Below are 21,515 nucleotides of genomic sequence, written 5' to 3'. Positions count from 1 at the left end.
CCAACATATATGCTTGGTGATGTCAACTGAATAAAAGCTTGAAGAAAATTTTAAAAGTATTTCTGCTCTCATAGTTTATCTTTAATGCAGGAAAATGTAAGTCAATAGAGAAGCCTGATTAGGTAGGAGAGACAACAGCTTGGAAGAAAAATCACAAGCCTTGCAGCTGAAGTAGGAGTTTGGCAAATACAGACATTACTTAGTCAACAGAGGACACTTTCAATAGCAGAAACCCCTCAAGGCCCTGCTAATTGTTGGCAGTATTGGAGGAAATTCAGGACTCATTTTCAGACTCCGTACCATGCTAGTCTAATACACTAATGACCGTATATTGGACTGGCACAAAGTAGTACCACTTGATCAACAAGTCAGCCCACTGTAGGATTTTAAAGCAGAAATCGGTTAAACATCAGCAATCCATTCATGTAATAGACCTTCTCTGCCTCTAACCTTGGATTTTCTGTTTCCTACATTTCTTGGAATTTTCATAACATTTTATCTATCTTCCTTCCCTAATTGTCCTAACATACCATAAAATCCTGGAAATTTAAGTTAAGTTATTTTCCTATCCACCAAAGAACTGCAAGGTTTTATAAAATAGTGACTAACTTACATCTTCCAAGAAACTGCTTTAAAAAAATAGTTAAAGCTTTATGGTCTAAAATTTAAAGATCCTGTTTCTGCTAGACACTGAGCACCCTCAACTTCCATGGATAAGAGAAGCTTAGCACTTAGCAGGATCTAGCCCAAATTGTTTAGTAACTTACATTTGTGCCAAGCGGCTAAAGAGAAGAAGGAAAAGTCAAACCCAGGCACGGGAGATTGTCCTCTCTTGGTGGAGGGCGAGGGAAGGATGAGCACAGATTTAAACTAAAACTAATTGCAACTTTTCAGTCAGGCTTTGGGTGCTTTTCCGGGTAAGATTTCAAAAACTCTTTTTGTAAGTGAAGTGCAACTGCTTATGCAGAAATATTGTCATAAGAGCAATTTATAGAGTGACTAATGCAAACAGGAATAAGGAATGGAGCATGTACAGCCTAATGCCTTACCCAGGAGCAAATCCATAGCTCAAAGCCCAGGATGAATTGCTGGGTTTGGCCATGGGACGATGTGCAGAAAGTGAGGGGGAAAGCAGCCTCCCTCAAGCTTGCAACCTTCACAACAGCTGCTTCAGCCCAATAGCTGAAATATTGGCATGTGAGTGAATCCTCTGGCCCTGCTATGGGCTACCTTCACCTCACGCCCACACAACCCAGCACATTTTGCCACCCAGGGACTGTGCTTAGAGCTGGACTCTGCACTGGACAGAGATGATGCAACCCATGTATAGCTCCCCTGTGTCCAGCCCCTCTACATTGGATTCACTGCCACAGGGCCATCAACAGCCATAGATGAAGGAGCTGGATTTTCCCCTAACGCTGAGTGGCACAAACACAGAATATTAAAATATTCAAATAATGTAAAGAAAAGATTTTGCACAGGCATCAACTTTTCCTTGCTCCATAACAATCTCCTCTTCTACACGGGACATTCTTAGTGCTATGTAAGGGCTAGGGAGTTTCAGCTTTGTTGCTCCAAACTCCATTCAAACAATAGTCTTCAAAAAAAGAAAGAAACTAGAGAGAAGGAAAAGTCTGTTTTTACCGAGGTGAAGACACAAACATGCACTACCCATAAATGTTGCACTCTTTATCCATGCCCATGCAGGCATTTCAGTAGGGAGGCGATGTGCTCTGGAACACTGAGAGCGAACTAAGGGGTTTCGGTCTTGGCTTGACACTGACAGCAGTATGGCCTTGGGAAAGTCACAGCATTTCTGTGTCTCTGTTTCCCTTTCTAAAAGGGGATAATAACAGTTACATGATCTCTCAGGTTGTTGTGAGGATTTATTAGTTAATTTCTCTACCTATCTAGATACTCATATAGTTCACATCACTATAGTATCTGAGTACCTGTTTCCAGGGTACTTTGAATAAGTACAGTGCTATATAAATGCTAATTAGAAGGCTTGCAGGTGTAATAGTTTATTTGCTCTTAAAGGGACACACACACACACACACACACACACCCATCACATTTGGCCCAACATTTAGATTTTGTAAACGTAACCTTTCATCACACAAAATATCAACAGAATTTTTCCATATTTTAAAAACAACATTTCAAGATAAACAGCTTCACAAACATTCCCCTGTAGTAGCTGCATCCCAAACACAAACTACTTCTACTAATGCATGAGAAACTAACAACTCAGATAGATTAGAAACTGCCCACTAACAAAAGTGAAAGTGAGTAGACTAATAATGTCATTGTCAGCGCTGAGGGAAATGCAAAAAATAAACAAAGAGGATAAAGAGTGAATCCTGTATTCGCATTTCAAAATCTTTGTTTGAATAATCTAAAAGTGCTTTTTATTACATATGCAAGAAACATGTTGATTTTAAATATAATTTGTGGCCTGATAGTAAACAGCTAAGCATGGTCTACTGACAATGACAGCGTGTTTTAGTGCAATTCCATGTGCAATTGTCAGTTTTACACATGCAGCACATGCAGGTCTGTTTGAAAATTTAGCCCTTCATGTTTTTACTTTTTCCCTCACGACAAGAGATGAACAGAAATATATTTCCACCCTATTTAAAATGAGAGGGAGAACAAATGCCCCAATCCTGCAAACGCTTACCCATGGGCTTATCTTTAAGCACACAGTTTAAGCATATGTGTGAGTGTTTGCAGGACTGGAGTCTAATTCTCCAAGGACTGAATTGTACCTGAAGCTGTATTCTAACAAAAGACATTTAGGGCCTGATCCAAAGCCAATTGAAGTCAATGGGAGTCTTCTCCTGGCCCATAGGGGGAATATTTGAATGTTTTACTCTTGTTTGCTGAAAAATGTGTTTATGGTATTTCAGCTTCTCACCTTTATGAGTGTGAGTCTTTCCTCTGTTGTTTTTCTTTTCATTTTTTGTCTCTTCTTTTCCTTTTTTTCCTCCAAAGTAGGCAAAATTTTCTCATCTGCCAAATTGCTTCGAAATTCACAAAATTTTGGCCAAAATTTAAACAGAAGAGCAAAAATAGTCATCTGAGCAGAAAGAAAAGGAAGTGTAACATGACTATGTTAAGAAAACAGAGTGTACTGTAAAAAGTAAATGTAGTTTACCATAACAATGCAATAACTATTTCCTTTTTAGTACACAGCACGTTCCCTCCCACGTATTGTCTCTTGACATTTCAGTCCAGCTTTGCTCTGCACATGCTTCTCATCAGTATGTTTGTTACTGGTGAGAAATATTCCTAAAACACAGTTAAAAGGCACTCTTCTTTATATTTCCGTAAACAATTGTTTGCATTAATGAAAACATCCATCATTTTTTACAAGTATTCTTTATAAAATATTCACCACTTGGATTACTTTTTACACCATTCTTCTGCTTCAGTATTCCAAATATTCTGTTCATCAGGGAGACAGCTTTGTTTTTTCCCCTCCTTTAGAGAAAGGAATTTTTTTTTTTTGCCTCTGGAAAAGCTCTTAAACCACATTAGAGATCTATGAGCAAATCTTGGATAATTTTTAAATGATATAATCTCTCATGGGGTCTTTTTTGAACTGGAATAAGAAAAACAATAAAAAAAGCAATCAGAGAGCAATGCATTCTATTAACACATTGTACTAAGGCATGATATTGCTGAAAGTCCTGTATTGTCACTTGACTTCAGTGGGAGTTGAGGGCGCTCACCACTTCACAAAATTGAGGCCAATGTGCTTAATAGTGATATTTGATAAGAATGTCAGTCATATTGTTGTGCCAAAGTCTTCCATTAGTCCCACGCTGTATTTCTGGACTTTGCTGTATTCTATACAAGTTGGGCCCTTAAATCAGCATCTTCCCTTATCTTATGATCTGTATGAATCCTCCTGTCTTCCAAATCATTCACCTCATGATCTGAATGTTTTGTGGATTTGCATTAATAGATCTTTTAAAAAGGGGTAGGAATTTGGTGGGAAAAGGCACAGCTACATGGTTTTGAGGAATAGAAGAATAAAAGGTAATGACCATAGAAGGTAAAAAGTGTGAGTTTACAAATGACCTTATTTGGTCTGTGCAGCAGAATGAGCAGAGAGAGAAAAAACCTGTTCACAGCCTGTTCCTATTACAGAGACCTTCTGAAGAAAAGGAAAAAGAAAAGGCAGCATTTTCAGTAAGTTGTAAGCTCCCTCTGTGTTTTGCTAATTTCCATAACACTTTTTATATCTATTTAAGTGGTTCCTCAAACCACAAAATTTGGTCCCTACAGTTTAACTATTCACATCAAGCAATTCAGGAAAATGGAGTAGTAGGTCTAAAGCAAGAACTCCTAATGCAGGGCTGATCACCTCTTCCCATGGTAAAACCAGCTGAAAAAGATTATACAGTGTATTGGTGATTAACAATATTCAGAGGTCTTTCCCACATCTTGACCCCTTATTTTTCAGGATAATAATTCATATAATGAGAGCAACTTTGTGCCCACAATGATTTATGGGCCCAAAATTGTGCCCATAATAATAGAAACCATCTCTAAAAATCAGGCACAACATCTCTAACCAAATCTGATACTTTTCTCCCCACCTATCCCCATCTTCTTACCTGTGCCTCTCTAAATACATATGGCCCTAGTTCTCTCCTGTGCGCTATAATCTTCTGAGCTTGCTCTGGTGGGATGTCAATTTGCAGAGTTGGTGGGATGGTGGAATTAATAAAGCAGTTGATGATAGCTGTGATCTTATTCTGGATAGTGGCATCATCACAGTGAGAATGGCACAAATCCTGAACAGTGGAAAATGCAGCATACAGTGAATGTATTATTCATCAGTAACTAGCCATTCAGTCCTTTACAAAAGCTAAGCAATCTGAATAAGATCCGTTATATGCAAATAATTATGACACACAGTGGTGCAAGTAGATTTTAACTCTTATCGGTATGGCGACGCATGGGAGGGACACAAAGTGGGGCACCAGCTAAAGGGGGGCACGCGACCTCCTCACATGACCCCTCCCTGCCCTGTTCCCAGCCCGGGGCCACTGCGCTCTCCCCATCCCCCATTACCTGGGAGGAGGGCTCTGTCCTACAGCTGCACCGGCTCCTCCTGTCATTCGGCTGCTCTTCCTGGCAGCCAGGCCCCAGAGCCACTCCCAGATGCTGCCCAGTGCAGCACAGCAGCTGCCTGGAAGAGTGCATGGCTCTCCCAGGCAGCTGCTGTGCTGCACTGGGCAGTGTCCCAGACACCATGGCTGGAAGAGGAGAGGCGCTGGCCTTCTAGCCCCTTCCTCTCCCCACCACAGGCCGGTGGGGGTACTTGAGCCTAGGGAGGGTCACTTGACCCTTTGTGCCCCTCCCACCAGTCACCCGCGCCTCACAAAAAATGTTCTATGACTAGAGCCCTGCATGAATACAAATTTATACTTGTGGATGCGGATATCCATGGACAGAAATCAGTATCCACTGAACTGCAAGGCTCTCCCGGGAACCGCAGTGGCAAAAGAAGTAGAATGTGGGGCTGCCAGTGGCCCTACGCCAGCAGCTCCTACAGCCCAGCTGTACCACCCCCATACCCGCCCGCAGCTCTGTTCTCCGGCAGGGCTGTACAGACCCAGAAAGGAGATGCAGCTTTGTGGAAGAGCTGGGGGGCGGGACTGGGGACGGTACGGCCATGCCAGAGAAGCTGCTGGCGTGGGGCCACCCAGCAGCCCCACGTTTTGCTCCTTTCGCCGCTGTGGTTCCTGAGAGAGCCCTGGGTGTTCAGCAGATACTGAATGTGTCTTTCTGGTACAGTGTACCAGCAATAAATATCTTAATGGTACAGTGTACCTGATCGTACCAGCTTACTTGCACCACTGATCACACACACAAACACACACACCCCCTTAACTAAGATGCAACAGAATTTTTGCATTGACTTTCTTAACAACAAATGAAACCATAAAAGGCCAACGACATCCTGGGTTGTATTCACAGTCATGGAGCAGACGCGATAGTCCCTGTATGTGCTTCTGGTGAAGCTGTAAACTTGATATTCTAGATTCAATGTCAGCATGTTATTGACAAAAGTAACGTAGTTCCAAACACGAAGGCGTGAGAAGGACTGATTTCCAAAAAAAGTCTATGGATAGTATGGTGAGTCATAACTAAAGGGGACAAGGAGACTCCCTACAAACAGTGAGATAAGAATGATTTAGGATGGTATAAGGAGCTGTAACCAGAAGAAATGGCATGAAATTAAGAAAGGGAACAATTTAGGCTACCAGTGAAACTTTCTTGACACTGAGATCTACAGGACTGTTTTATAGTTTCCCAAAGTCCCATGGCTTGGGATTATTAAAAGTAGAGTGGACACAGCACTAAAACATGGACAACAGGAACTCACTTGCAAGGGTCTCATTCCTATGATCCTATAATTCTGATAAAACCTGTGACTGAAAGCAAGTGCTGTGTAGTCAAGCTCTGATGAAGTGCAGTGGCAGCATTAACCTATGAGAAAATGTTATTAAGAACTGCCTTCAAATCCTTTGATATGCATTGTCCTTCTATGCAGAAATCCTAACTTTCCATAGTATTATGAGTTTATCACAGTTCCTTAAATATCTCTATTAAGATGCAATGAGCACTCTAGAGAACCTGTGGGAGCACATCTGATTGAGCTCAAGAATTTGGGTTAACTTTTGATAGAAAAATTTGTTTTGCAACTTGATCTTTAATCTGAAAGGAAATTAAACCCCATGGTTTTTAAAAGATATTTCATAATTCAGAGAACTATTTTGTTTTTATTATTAATACTTTTTAATGGTGTGAAGGGAAAAAATGATAACAATTACAATGAGAAAAGATAAATGTATGTTTGAAAGGACAATAGAAAACCATATTCAGCATATCCTAAAATAATATTATGCCTTTTCTTATTAACGTAGGATGTAAAAAATATCAAATAAATCATAGAGGAAAGAGAAACAAGCCATAGAATATAAAAGGAAAGATAAGAGGCAGAACATAGTGTAGCAGACAGAAAAAAATCCTACTGTCTAATATTTATCCATATTTGTTTTAAAAGTCATTTCTTCTTATTTATTATCTTTTAGTTGCCCCAAAATATCCTACCAATCTGCCAGGTGGTAAGGAGCACTGCAGACGTCAACTCCCACAGGGAGTTCTGTTTGAAAACCAATGGCACAATATGATCCAGGCACTGCAGGCAGGCACTATGCAAAGTTCTGCACACAGCTTTTTGGCAATGGTCCTACAGTACATCCTGACCTGCAACGCGCCTGCTCGTCTAGTCCTTGGCATCTATGAAGAGCAGCAGCTGCCAACTCTGCCAAATTGTGTGCATGTATAATTATGGTCAGATTGTACTTTTCTTAGTTAGGAAAACAAATAAAATTAACGTAAATGGAGGGTAAAACAATGGTTTTCTTCATAGAATATGTCCGCAAAGAAAACACTTCAAATTGGAGCCCACTTTTCTCCATAATGTAGCTTGGAAGCACCACAAACCAACATCAGTCATTTGTGTGTGGGTTTTGGCCTCCCAGCTACTCCCAGTTCTGGAGTAACAAGTGAATCACCATCTCATAGCCTTAGCTAGAGGCTCAGTTCTGCTGTGCCTTTTGAACCAGTGGCCTTGGGAAGCACTTAGGGTTCAGTAATTTCAAAGCCTGATGAGCCAGCTCTGCTTTTCTGTGGTGGCAGCATTATTCATGTGTTAACTTGTATTTATGATGGTTAAGAAGGTGGCAAGCAGTGATTACTGGTATCATTAGTATCTCATTTATTTATAGCTATTATTTATTTTTTAAATAAACCTTGAATCATGCAAATTAAGCTCATACCTTGCCCAAGCAACTACATATTCTTACACTATTATCCTCATCCTCCCTCCTGCCAGCCCTTCCGTTTGTTTGTTACTCCTACTTGGGACTGTCTTTAGTGTTTGTGTTCATACAGTGCCTAGCACAACTGGGCCCCAATCCTGACTGAGGTCTCCCTCTCTTACTGCAATATGTGATGAATGATAAATAATAATAATCATTGATCATATTAACTGATCACAGCAGCCTTCCCCGCTCTCTGCAGCCTGTGTGTAGGGGCCAGGCATTGTCGTAATCATAAGAACAGCCATACTGGGTCAGACCAAAGGTCCATCTAGCCCAGTATCCTGTCTTCTGACCAGTGGCTAATGCCAGGTGCCCAAGAGAGAATGAACAAAACAGGTACTTACCAAGTGGATCCATCCCCTGTCGCCCATTCCCAGCTTCTGGTAAACAGGGGCTAGGGATACCGTCCCTGCCCATCCTGGCTAATAGCCATTGATGGACCTATCCTCCATGAACTTATCTAGTTCTTTTTTGAACCCTGTTATAGGCTTGGCCTTCACAACATCCTCTAGCAAAGAGTTCCACAGGTTGACTGTGCTTTGTGTGAAGAAATACTTCATTTTGTTTGTTTTAAACCTGTTACCTATTAATTTTATTTGGTGACCCCTAGTTCTTGTGTTATGAGGAGTAAATAACACTTCCCTATTTTCTCTCCCCACACCATTCATGATTTTACAGACCTCTATCATATCCCCCTTTAGTCATCTCTTTTCCAAGTTGAAAAGTCCCAGTTTTATTAATCTCTCCTCATACAGAAGCTGTTCTATACCCCTAATCATTTTGTTGCCCTTTTCTGAACCTTTTCCAATTCCAATATTCCTTTTTGAGATGGGGTGACCACATCTGCATGCAAGATGTGGGCGAATCATGGATTTATATAGAGGCAATATGATATTTTCTTCTTAACATCTATCCCTGTCTTAATGATTCCCAACATTCTGTTTGCTTGTTTGACTTCCACTGCACATTTAGTGGATGTTTGCAGAGAACTATCCAGAATGACTCCAAGGTCTCTTTCTTGAGTGGGAACAGCTAATTTAGCCCCCATCATTTTATATTTATAGTTGGGATTATGTTTTCCAATGTGCATTACTTTGCATTTATCAACACTGAATTTCATCTGCCATTTTGTTGCCAAGTCACCCAGTTTTGTGAGATCATAGAATATCAGGATTGGAAGGGACCTCAGGAGGTCATCTAGTCCAACCCCCAGCTCAAAGCAGGACCAATCCCCAATTTTTGCCCCAGTTCCCTAAATGGGCCCCTCAAGGATTGAACTCACAACCCTGGGTTTAGCAGGCTAATGCTCAAACCACTGAGCTATGCCACCCCCCTCCCCCCCGTAGCTCTCCACAGTCTGCTTTGGACTTCACTATCCTGAGTAGTTTTGTATCATCTGCAAATTTTGCTGCCTCACTGTTCAACCCTTTTTCCAGATCACTTATGAATATGTTGAATAGCACTGGTCCCGTATACAGACCTCTGGGGGACACCACTATTTACCTCTCTCTATTCTGAAAACTGACCATTTATTCCTACCCTTTGTTTCCTATCTTTTAACCAGTTACTGATCCATGAGAGGACCTTCCCTCTTATCCCATGACACTCTTTTACCTAAGAGCCTTTGGTGAGGGTTAAAGGCTTATCAAAGGCTTTCTGAAAATCTAAGTACATTATATCCATTGGATCCCCCTTGTCCGCATGCTTGTTGACCCCTTCAAAGAATTCTAGTATATTGGTGAGGCATGCTTTCCCTTACAAAAACCATGTTGACTCTTCCCCAACAAACTAGTCCTTGTGCTCTCCTGAACACAGGCATGACTTACTTCCTGCTAGTACTCTGGTGTAGCTCCATTAAAGTCAATATAGCTACGCTGATCTACTGCAGTGGAGGATCTGGGCCAAAGGAGACATGACTAGTTTGGGAGAACAAGAGGATGATGACAACTCAGGCTGCATCTTTCCTGAACACTCACCCTTTGTAAAATTGTGTACATATTGTGTATAAATTAGTATTCCCTTTACTTACAATGGATAATACTAGTGGAATTTATCTATAACCTTAACAAACATTTTAAGAATGCCCACTGTGTTTTGTACAGCACAGAGCACATCAATGCTCAACATATAAATAATAAAATTTTGGGCATGAGTTAATTGACAATATCCCTGTAAAGGTCAATAAGATTCTATAGTGTATATAAGCACAAAGGAATATGGGTATGAAATTCTCAATTAATTTAAAATGAACCAGGTGGGCATTGATGTTGACAGTAAATTGCATCAAGGCACTATAGTTAAAAGTCTCCTGAAGTATGTTAATGGATATATACTTTTAAATCTGCATATTTCCCTGCTCATATTATAGCACCATACCTTATATTTCTGAACCTCTTGCCAGAAGAGCACTCCATTCTCCATTAAATCTCCTTTCAAAGACACAAAGCGCTGAAACTGTAATGCTGTTACTGGATTCAGCAGCGCTTTACGGAACATGATTATTTCTCTAGATGAAGAAACCCACTTATTGTCCACATGCTGTCAAAAGGAAAAAAATGCACTGAATAAACTGTTTCAAAAAGCAATAACAAAAGCATTAGTTAGGGTAAACTGTCTGATTCTTATCTTTGCACTGACCCTAACTTTCAGTAGTTTATGACAAGGATACAATAGACCTTGGCAATCTTTCTTTTCTTTTCTTTGTGTGGTTGGTTGGTTGAGACAACATTTTTTGGAAAGGAGGGACGAGAGAGGAAATGGAAACAGCCATTGCTATTAATTATGGCAACAAGCTATGTTTTAGGGAACAGTTTGAGTTTTCTACAAACAAATAACAGCAACTAAGAGAAAAGAACAGACAAACCACATTGCTAAAAACTCCAAAATGCTTTTGACATGGACCTCACTAACAAAACCAGTTTTGAAAAGTGTTGCCATGATCACCAACAGAAGCTGGAGAGTTTGCTGTTTCTGGAATGAATTCCACAAATAGTAAAATGTGATTTAAAGTCATCAAGACATTTTGGGAATCTTCATGCTTCAAAATAGACAGTGAAACAGAACACATGAAAGGGTGAGCGAAAAGAAAAACCAGAGAGGATAGAGAAAGAAAGACAATTTATGCAGAAGTTCATTTGACATGAAGTTTAGAATGGAAATCAACCCTCAGTCCTTCTTTACTGAGCTCACAATTCTCATGCTTTGCTATATTATTCCTTGAACAATAAGCCAAGCAATTCCTCACTGTTATCAGATGGATGACTGAAGACTAACCTATAACATCAGTATACAATCCATGAGGATCCAAAGGGAGGGAGTAATGTCCCATGGCTAGCAAGAAAGGGGTAGAGGAATATTTTTTGTTGCAGATAGCCTTGGAAATGTAACAAGAAAGCTGGAGCTGAAAGTCTGTCAATGGTTTCTCCTAACAATAAAATAAAATCACAGGTTATACATAGTCCCCTGCTACAGTCACCCAGCCTAACTTTTGGGCACTGTGGGAACTATAACAAGTCCCTCAATGTTTCGGAAAGCCACAGACAGAATCAGGGCTGGAAATGCTGCCTAGGTCACTACTGGTGATGCTAGTGAAGTTACAAGCTCCCTCCTGGCTGCCAGCCATCTGGGTGCCGTTGAGTGGGTTCCTCTGCTGAGCAGCCAGCATGGCCTCAGGCCACCAAGAGAGCAGTTCAATAGAATCTGAGGCAGCACAGTTTAGTGAAGTAAGGACAGGACTTAGAGCACTCTTGCTTGCTAATACTGTACCTGATACAGACTCTGACTGTCTTTGGTCAAGTCTCTTAGCCTTTCTGCCTAAGTTTCCCCATCTGTAGACTGTTGATGTTACTATTCTGGGCTGTGCTTGATTCTCTAGTTAAATAACTGTATAAAACCCCCAGAGCAAACAGGAGAAAATAACCCCAACTCATCAGGATGATGAATAGCTTCAACTCTTTTGACACCTCTGCTCATGAGCTTTTGTTAGCTCAACTGCAGCCATAACAAGGATGGTTGTGACTGCTCCGGGGACTGGCTTTATTGTAACACTGATGAACACTCTTAGAGTTGGTGGGGCAACTGCTCCTCGATCCTGAAGTTCTGCAAGATTCCAGCTTATCACCCCTTTTGTTTAACTTGTGTATGAGCTTCTAGGGGGGTTAGTAAGGAAGCAAGGACTGTGGTGCCTTAAGTGCACTGATGATACCTCGTTGTATTTCTCCATGCCTTCTGACTGTCCAAAACTGCTACATGCATTACTTATGGTTTGTCTATATTAACAGGGTAAGTCTACCTAAATTACGCTACTCTAACTACGTGAATAATGTAGCTAGAGTCGACATAGCTTAGGTCAACTTATCTTACTCTTCTCGGGGACCTGGAGTACCGGAGTCGACTGGAGAGTACTGTGCCATTGATTTATTGGGTTTTCACTAGACCTGCTAAATCAACACCCGCTGCATTGACTGCAGCAGCATCGATCTTCCCCGTAGTGAAGACAAGCCCTTAGTGTTTGGCTGAGGGCAAGCTGTGTGAGTCGTAATCCAGATAAGACTGAGGGGATTCATAGATTTTAAGGCCAGAGAAGACTATTATGATCATTTAGCCTGATCACCTGCATAACACAGATCAAATGATATTGGTTGGGGGAAGGAACTGGAAGATATGGCAGGAGTAATATCAACCCCTAAGACTGAGATGATGTGCTCATCACTGGCTGACTAGAGTCACAGTCTGGACTTCTGGTTTGCCCCTCAACTGCTACTAGAATATTCAGGACAGCAGCAGTTAGACTGGCTTTTTCTCATCCTTAGCTTGGAAGGAGGCTGCAACCATCTCTTCTGGATGCCGACTTTGTGACCACCATCCATGCTGTTGTCACCTAAAGGCTGAGATACTATATTGCATTCCTCATGCAGTAGCTATATACAGTCTGCAGCACAAGCAGCTGGGCTGTACTTCTCTTCCAGTGGAGATGGGTAGTGGCGACCCAAAAATCAACTTGGTTTAAGAGAAAATTAGTTAAATTTGACTTAAAAGAATCATTTTACTATAGTCCTCCTTCAAATGCTAAAGCTTCTTCCATTCAGAATCGTGTGATCACTGTGATCAGGAATTGGTTAAGTGCCGGGAGATGGGAGTGAAAAAATAATCAAATGCATCCTGCTTATATGATGAGATGTGACAAAAGCACAGCCCTAAGTGAGATGCTGCAAATAAATAGTTCCCCAAACATAGGTACCAGGTGAAAACCCAGTTAACAGAACCCACCTGCACTTTGGATTTCTTTCTATCTAGTGGTTTGCAGCGGTAATGGTGATTTGGTCTCTAGTTTGAATTCAACAGACAATAAAATGTAGACTGAATAAATGTATATAACTTGCATGTTGGCAACCACAAAGAGTTCACTGCTCTTCAAGGGAAAAAAAAACTGGCAAACGTCTCCTGAAATGTCATATGACTGAGGTTTAAGATGTTTAAAATCGATATTATCTTAGCGCAGTAAGGTTAAAATACAATTCTAAATGAAACAGATACTGTGTGATATGATTAAACTTGCCCATTCTGCTGCATACTTCACATTTTCTTTTGTGTCTGCATGTAATCCACTCTCAATAATAAATAAACTACCAGATGCTGGAATGAACAGCTTGTCCCAATAAGTCCACTGCATGGGAAATACAGATGAATGTGCATTAAAGATCCAGTACCAATTATGAGTCTCAGGGAAGTTCAGACTGCTGCACAATCCCTGGGGAGAGACTTGAATTGCTCCAGAGCGACCCCTCTGGCCAGTACAAGTATTGCTGGAAGTCCCATCCAGTTGGCGGCCAAATTAATCACTAATGTCAGCAAGTACAACTCCACTGAAGTCAATGTAATTACACCCACAGATGCCAGCAGTGAACTTGGGCCTAGATATGTAAAGCACAGAAACAATGAAGAAATCTCCAGGTTTCAACAGGGAAACAGAGGAAACATACTTTACTTGCCTTCCAGGACCCAATCTTCTTCTCATTTCTCTGGATTAGGAGATCTTCAGCTATGTCCCTTATCTGTGGCTGAACACAAGATTATCAGTATGTTCATATGCCAAGTATTAAATTATTCTTGTTTAATGTGCAGGCTATAATGGGTTTCGATATAAAATGCTCCCAGTTTTTAAGTCATCTGCTTCAGAAAAGGTAGACTTGATCAGGCAGCCCCTTTGCAGCCAAAACACCCACCTAAATCAAGGGAAGTTTGTCTGAATAAGAGCTGCATGGTCAAACGCAGCATGTTTGGTCACCCTGAATTATGAAGATGGATGGAGAATGTCATCTGGTTTCACTTCCACTAAATAAACACTAAAGCAGCTGTTCTCAACCAGATTCTAAAGCCCCGAGCCCAGCATCTCCTATGGGGCTGAAGCTGGGCACCCCAAGCCCCGGTGCCCCCTATGGGGCTGAAACTGGGAGTAGAGCCCAGGGCTAAAGCCATAAGCCCTGGCGCCCTCCGCAGGGCTGAAGTCAGGATCAGAGCTGCGGGACTGAAGGCAAGCCCTGGCGCCCCCACGGGGCTGAAGCCAGGAGCAGAGCCACGGGGCTGAAGCCCTGAGCCTCAGCATCCCCTGAGGGGCTGAAACCAGATGCAGAGCCGCGGGGCAAAAGCCACAAGCCGTTCCTCCCTCCCATGGCTGAAACCCTAGCCCCCCCCCCCAACCCAGGGGCTGAAATCCAGAGCCTAGAGCCCCCTCCCCCCGGCCCACAGCTGAAGCCCTGAGCCTCTCAGGGCTAAAGCTCTGAGGCCTCCCACCCCCACAACCCAGTGGCTGAAGCCAGGAGACCTGAAACCCCCGCCCACCGCTGGGCCTGGAGTTTTTATAGTATGTTGAGGGGTGGGATGCTAGTAAAGAAAAAGGTTGAGAATCCCAGCTTTAAAGGACCTTTTCATCCTTTCACTTTGTGGTAAGATAGGAAACATAGTAAGAAAACATAAATGGAAGTAGAAAAAGACCAAAGCTCCTATGATTGTTAGAAATCAGAGTCTTGCAAATAAAGTAATTTGGCTTACTTAAAAACCTACAAAATACAGATTCGAGAAAAGTATCCAGTGCTCTAAATCAACAAATAGAGAGATGGACAATCCAATCTGCCCAAATTTTTGTAAGCCCTTTGAACCCTCTTTATGTTAAAAAAGAATTAAAACTAAGTTACATGTCTGATTTGAATGAATTCAGTGCCTAGTTGGAAACAGCAGGTTTTGCCTCAATCAGTACAATACAAACTCTCCGTTCAGTTTGTGTGTGTCTGATAAAAACAGGATTTTTTGCTATTCTCAGCAGCAGTGTAATTCCCCCTACCACTCGTAGATCCCATCCTAGATGCCATAAAAGTCAGTGAGGTGGAAGCTATGCCCATAGCAAAAAAGCTAGAGGATGATGTGCCAGCAGGAGAAAAGCTCTCCCTACTCTGAACACTCATGTGTAATTTAATTGATCATTCTTTAATGTAACCAGTCAGAAGCCAGGCCTGTAGCCAGCCAGTCTTCCCACTTGGCAGCTCTGCAGGAGGCCTGGAGTAACTCCTGTAGGCGATACCTCTTCAGGTGGGAGGACATGGGCAGCGTGAGAAACAGGAGTAGCAGAGTGTGGGAAACCAGCTCATTTGCTTGTGCTCTTGTCTCCCTGAGCATCTCTCCAACTCTTTTTTGTGGAGCTGGATTTTTTCTGGGTGTGACTCTGTGTGGTGAGGGGGGTATAAAGGGTGAACTCTGATCCAACTTTTCCCGACATTGTCTGGCTGTGAAAGCAGCATCAACTGCCTTCTTCAGCTTCAGTGGCTAACGAGGCCATCAGCAGGACTGGGCTACTAGAGGGAAAAAAACCTTATTCGCAGGCATCAACTTAACACTGCAAGCTGTATGCACAAGTCACTTCCCTTCAGTTTAAATTCAATATGAGCTATGATTGACTGTCATTTTTCTGCACCATCTTATCCTAGCAGTAAGCTACATCTCAGCATGAAAACAGTACTGGGATGGGCCATATTTGAAACATTACCTTTGTTTTTCTACGTGTCCGAGATTGTTCTTTTGCCAGGAACAATGGCAGCCACTTTTTTTCTAGCCTCATCTGGACGTATTTTTGAATTTCTAGCAGAACTGCGGAGGAAAGTCGATCATGAAGTATGCGTCCCCAGCCTCCACCTGACTGCATTACCTAAACAATCCAAATACAATAACAGGTTAGAGAAGCTCTTTTGTGTATGGGCAAATGTTACTTATCCCTTGTGCTAGATGCAATGCTATGGAAACATGGAATATTCAAAGAGTATTGTGTTAGCTTCATAAATATTAAGTGTATCTATATGGGCTGGCTAGTGACAGCATTCCTGGCTAAATGGGTCATATAAGGAATGGTTCCTGCAGGAACTAAAGTCAATGGGAGAAATTAACACAAATTCCCAATAATGAAACAATGCTGGTAACAAGTCTTTTTCAAGTTTCGACTCCTGAGGAATAGCCTGTCCTAGTTCAAAGGCCTTGGCGCACAAATGATTTGAAACTGTATAAAATACCTTCCCTGAGTTGAGGAGGGTCTCACACTCATCACCCAAAAACCCGGGATGGGATGGTCAGGGGACAGGGAGCGGGGGGGGGTTGGACAGGGGGTGGGGTTCCAGGGGGTCTTGGAGGGGGGGAAGGGGTGGTTGGATAGGGGGTGGGGTCCTGGGGGGGCAGTTAGGGATGGGGGTCCCAGGAGGGGGCAGTCAGGGGACAAGGAGCGAGGGGGTTGGATGGGTGGGGGATTCTGAGGGGAGCAGTCAGGGGGCGGGAAGTGGGAGGGGGCGGAGGCCAGGCTGTTTGGGGAGGCACAGCCTTCCCTACCTGGCCCTCCATACTGTTTTGCAACCCCAATGTGGCCCTTGGGCCAAAAAGTTTGTCCATCCCTGTGCTAGGAATACCAAAAATACAAAATTAAATCGCAATTAAATAATCTGTTAGAAAAATAAACTGGGTATGCATCAAGTGGCGGCTAATTAAAGTGGACGCCTCTTAGTCAACACAAAGTTCTGCTGGAATAAAGACATGTATTTGTATAATTGTTATTGTGATGATTTCAGGAATCTGCAGACAGCTGATGAATTCTATTTGAAGCTGGAGTCTCTCTATGTGACTCTGGGTCAGACTGCAAACTCCATTTCTAATGTGGGGCTTATTTGCCTTATCTTCTATCTTTTGCCTCATATTGAGTTAATACCCACAGGAGTGACAGGAGACATTCTTGCACCTGGCACTGGGCTAACAACAGAGGGTTGTTGAACTCTGGCGATCATCCATTTAAATGGTGTATTCATGGTCAAAGATGGCTACTGCTCCTGGTGGGGGGAGGGAGTAAATAGTCAACAGCTCACCTGGTGAGGGACTTTGATTACCTGACAAAGGGGACTGGAAATTATAAGATAAAGGATCTTTCAACAGCCACTGTAGAGAGCAAAAAGGCATTGTCTGAAGGGGTCAGAGAGAGACTCAGTGATTCAGAGGAGAAGCCATAGGCAGAAGAAGAATCCTGGACACCCAAGATGACTATGACCTAAGCCCAAAGAACATTCAAGATTGGTGAGTAAACTGATGCAGGGAAATGTGTAAAAGCATTTTATTGATTTGTCTAAAAATGTATAATTCTTTAGCTATCTACAGGAAAGAGTGATTACTTTTGGAATCTTTCAAGGTCTGTGTGTCTGTCTGCTTCCACCATCATGAGTCCATAAGGAGGTGAATTGTAAGTCTGAGTGCCCACAAAGTGGATCTCTGGGCATGTGTCTGGGCATCTCTAGGATGTGTTTAAGCAACTGGGGTGTCTATGTGGGCTCAGCACTGGTCCTGGGGGACTTGGGCAGCTGGACCCTGAAGTCCCATTTATGCAAAGGGGTAACAGACAGAGATCTTGCCCAGAAAATGTGCCAGAGATGCACAAAGAGATAGTGGAGGAGCCTATTCTGACTCAGGAAGCTTATAGCCTTTATGGCCAGTATGTGGGACCCAACCACAGCAACCTGGAGCGTGTCCAGCAGGGGGAGATCTGCCAGAACTGTGACAGCTGTGTATAAATATTGTTTCATATACTGATACCTGGTCTTGTTGTGCTTTTGTAGCTGGACTATTGGGTCCAAAAAAGTATTTTTTATTTAGGTACTTGTTTTTAATATCTTTAGATTTTTCCTCTCTTTTTTCTTTTTCCTTGTGGAGCATCCTTCTGAATTGTTCAATATCTATCCAGCACATGAGATCCATGCTACAAAGAAATCAATGAGAATATTCTTCATTATTCCATATTGATGTCATTTTCATCCGAATTCTAACAAGTTATTATTTTAATTACAATTAACAGAAGTGGAATCAAGTGTCCAGATCTTGCATGCTATATCAGGGATAGACTTTTTGCCTCAGTTGTTCCCTACTAGATGAGAAATAAGCTAACATGAGAATGACTACGCCACTTGTTCAACAATCAGATGTAGAAAGGGAATGCTTTAAGTCTCAGTCTACAGTGGACCAGACCAAATAATTTTTTTGATGAATTTGCCTCTTGTGCTCTTTTTGAATCATCTATTAATAAATTCCTATTTCCTCACCTATTTTATTATCCATATTAAAAGATGAATAATTTCTACATAAAATTCCTGGTCTGTAAATTGCTCATAATCAGTTCAATATGAGTATTTGATATTAAAAATTCCAGCTTTTTAATGGGATAATCTTGATTGGACACACAGGTTACATGATACTGGTTTTGTTCCTTCATTGGAGAAGAGAAATATTTACAATACTCACACTTCCAAGTTCACTTTCTATGATTATTCTCTTTTTAAATTTGGTGTTTCTGTGAACATTCCTGACAGTAAACTTGTTTGCTAGAATATTTGCAGAAAGTGAAACATGCAGAGGGCGATCCAGCCAAACCACTTCAATTTCTTGTTCTAATAAATATTTGCTGACTTTTGTTTCATTTTTTGAGGTATTAGCTCATGTGTAAAATTTACAAAAGTATCTAATTGACTTAAAAACTGAAGTCCCATTGTCAAAAGTCTCTTGGGTACTTTGCAGTTTAAGTCCTACTAGGACTTAGTCTCCTTAGTAGAGCTGGTTGGAAAAATTCTAACAACAATGTTTCATTGGAATTTGCCGATTTGTCCAAATTGGAATGTATAACAGAGACAATTCAGTTTCAAAAAAGTTCAGCTGGAACACTGCCTTGTTTCCTAGCAGTTCACCAACCCAGTTCCTTGGCAGCCCACTATGCAGACTGCCTCAGAGTTGGGGACCACAGAGCTTCCAGGGTCTGCGGCTATGGAGCAGCTTGCTAGGTAGACTTCCTAAGAGCCAGGGGCCCTAAAGCTTCCAAATCAGAACAAAACCATAGTTTAAAATCTCAAAATCCTCCATGAAATGGAATGCCTTTTCTCCACAAAGCTCTGTGCCTGTCACTTAGGCATTTTTGACTCTTTTGCTCTATGCTAATCTATAATTATATTACCGTTTACACTGGACGAGTAGACAACACCCTCAGCATTAGTTTAGGGGAACCTAATTTAAAGAAACAGATGGGTGTAAAAAGGGATTGGAAGGTTGAAAAAGGAAATATTTTAACTATTTTCAGCAGTTACTTAAGAACTGAGTACTTTTGCAATTTTCTGGAATGTTAAAAATATGGGGACTAATGTGGGAAGATATAGGGAAGTTAGGAGCAAATCCCGCATTAACTTCTGTTGAAATCTTTATTTTACATATGTAAGCTCAAATTTTGAAAATTGTGTGTACATGCATAAATTACACATGCAGTTACTATGATGGTGTACTTAACTGTGTTAACTACATGAATCAAAACTGCAGTTGCTTACGCACTTGTGATAGCTGTGTGCCCAAAGTCTATGTGTATATATTTGTAATTCTGAGCCTTCAATTTGAAAAAAAAATAGGTTCAAATTGTTCTACCAAAAGCAAGTTTAATTCATTATAGATCAAAGTCTGTGTTGGGTACATGCCTTTAAATGGCCCCGGGACACATGCAGGCAGAATTTGACCACAAATGATTTCATAACAGGAGATTTATTCCTAACAAACAACTGAGACTGCCATTCTGATGTCTGAACAAAATTCTCATTTTAGTGCATACATATAATTCTCAAAAAAATGGATATATTGCAATCCTGTAACCCTTACATAGCCAAAACTTCCATAAAAGACAATGGGCATTTGAGTGCAGAAATTATTGAAAAACAACAAACATACACTGCAGAATGCTCTTCAAGAAAGAGTCGGAACTGTTCTAACTCGAGTCCATTGCGGATCAGGTCGTGAAGGCTACAACCCCTGTATTCCTCAGGGACTTCATTTAAGAGCTGTGCTTCTCGGACAACATCAGGCTGAGGTAGGGGACTGACTTCAGGAGCAAAACTCTAACAGAAGAAACAATTTCAATTATATAAAGAAGTCTTCTGCCTCTATAACCTGGACAATCTAATCCTCCATTAATCCCTCTGTATTGTTTTTAATTCCTTCTCTTCTGTTGTTGCTAATTGCTGCCATGCAGTCACTTTTTCTCCTGTTACAGGAAACACTGCTCTGTCATAACCAAGCAGACAAGGAATGATGCTGCTACACAGAAATTATTACCACTGCTGAAGAGGAGAAGAATCTGTCTTGATACAAAAGCTTCCCGATTCCTCAGGAAATAAGTTGCATATATCACTAAGGTTTGTCATCGGCTTTATTTTAAACATATTGGGCCAGAGTCTATCCTTAAATAAACCAGTCACTCAACTGAAATCAAAGGATTTCCTCAATATTTAGGGCCCAATCCACCTCCCACTGAAGTCAGACCATTGACTTCAATGGATGGGGGATCAGGCCCAAATACTGATGTAACTGAGAGCAGAATTGGAACCATAATTAAAACAATGATGGCTGTCAAGCATTCATTTGAAAATTAATACTCGTGAACAGCACTGTTGGTCCATCAAACCTACTCACAGTCTCCTTTCATTGCTGATACATAAAGTGTTAAGCCTCTGAGATAGAAAACAAGTTTGTTTTTGTTAGTAGGTGCTTGTCTTACCTCATCCTTCTTGGAAACACTCTCTTGATGCAAAGACTGTAGCTTTCTAAAGTACACTGAGTCCAGCTGTCGACTTTCTTCCACCAGCTCCACCTAATAAAAATAATATCTTATGTCATCCCCACAGTACATATTATAGAAAGATGGAGAGCTGGGCAGGCAACTTGCCAATGACAGTGGGTAGAAAAGAAACACCCTTGCCAATAACGAGACAGATGTTTAGAAGAAAAAAAAATCACTGCAAGTTGCATCCCTATGAGAGCCACTGAGAAGCAGCAATTCAGTTCTTAGAACTATAGCACTCACTAGGAAATGATGCTCGCCACCAATTTTGAAACATGAGCACCTCAATAGAGAATCCAACCAATAAATATTAAAGCTATAAGACAACTATTCTGTGCTTTTCCTGTTTAGTTCCATATTGTGTCAGTTGGTGCCTTTAGACTGTAAATTGTTCAGGGCAAAGACTTGAGTGGTATTTTTTAATCTGTGTAGCACCATGCACATAT

The 21,515-nt window shown here is 41.5% G+C and overlaps 1 protein-coding gene across 3 annotated transcripts in view; it reads right to left on the bottom strand.

Annotated features, from left to right (window-relative positions):
- RGS22 (regulator of G protein signaling 22) overlaps positions 1-21,515 on the bottom strand; it is a 114,756-nt gene that overhangs the window by 8,697 nt on the left and 84,544 nt on the right. For 2 of the 3 annotated variants that reach the window (XR_006278697.1, XM_043507533.1), the window contains exons 17-24: positions 21,007-21,099; positions 20,181-20,347; positions 18,021-18,183; positions 15,949-16,107; positions 13,892-13,969; positions 10,287-10,448; positions 4,629-4,808; positions 2,921-3,082 (exon numbers count right to left, since the gene is read on the bottom strand). Coding sequence is in view for 1 of the 3 variants with exons in the window: in XM_043507533.1 (XP_043363468.1) it covers positions 2,921-3,082; positions 4,629-4,808; positions 10,287-10,448; positions 13,892-13,969; positions 15,949-16,107; positions 18,021-18,183; positions 20,181-20,347; positions 21,007-21,099 (1,164 nt within the window). In the remaining 2 variants the exon portion in view is untranslated. The remainder of the gene's footprint in view (positions 1-2,920; positions 3,083-4,628; positions 4,809-10,286; positions 10,449-13,891; positions 13,970-15,948; positions 16,108-18,020; positions 18,184-20,180; positions 20,348-21,006; positions 21,100-21,515) is intronic. The other variant, XR_006278698.1, reaches the window with a different exon arrangement.

The sequence above is a fragment of the Dermochelys coriacea genome, chromosome 2, assembly GCF_009764565.3.
Source record: "Dermochelys coriacea isolate rDerCor1 chromosome 2, rDerCor1.pri.v4, whole genome shotgun sequence".
Classification (NCBI taxonomy): Eukaryota; Metazoa; Chordata; order Testudines; family Dermochelyidae; genus Dermochelys; species Dermochelys coriacea.
This window is presented reverse-complemented; position numbering and strand designations above follow the sequence as displayed.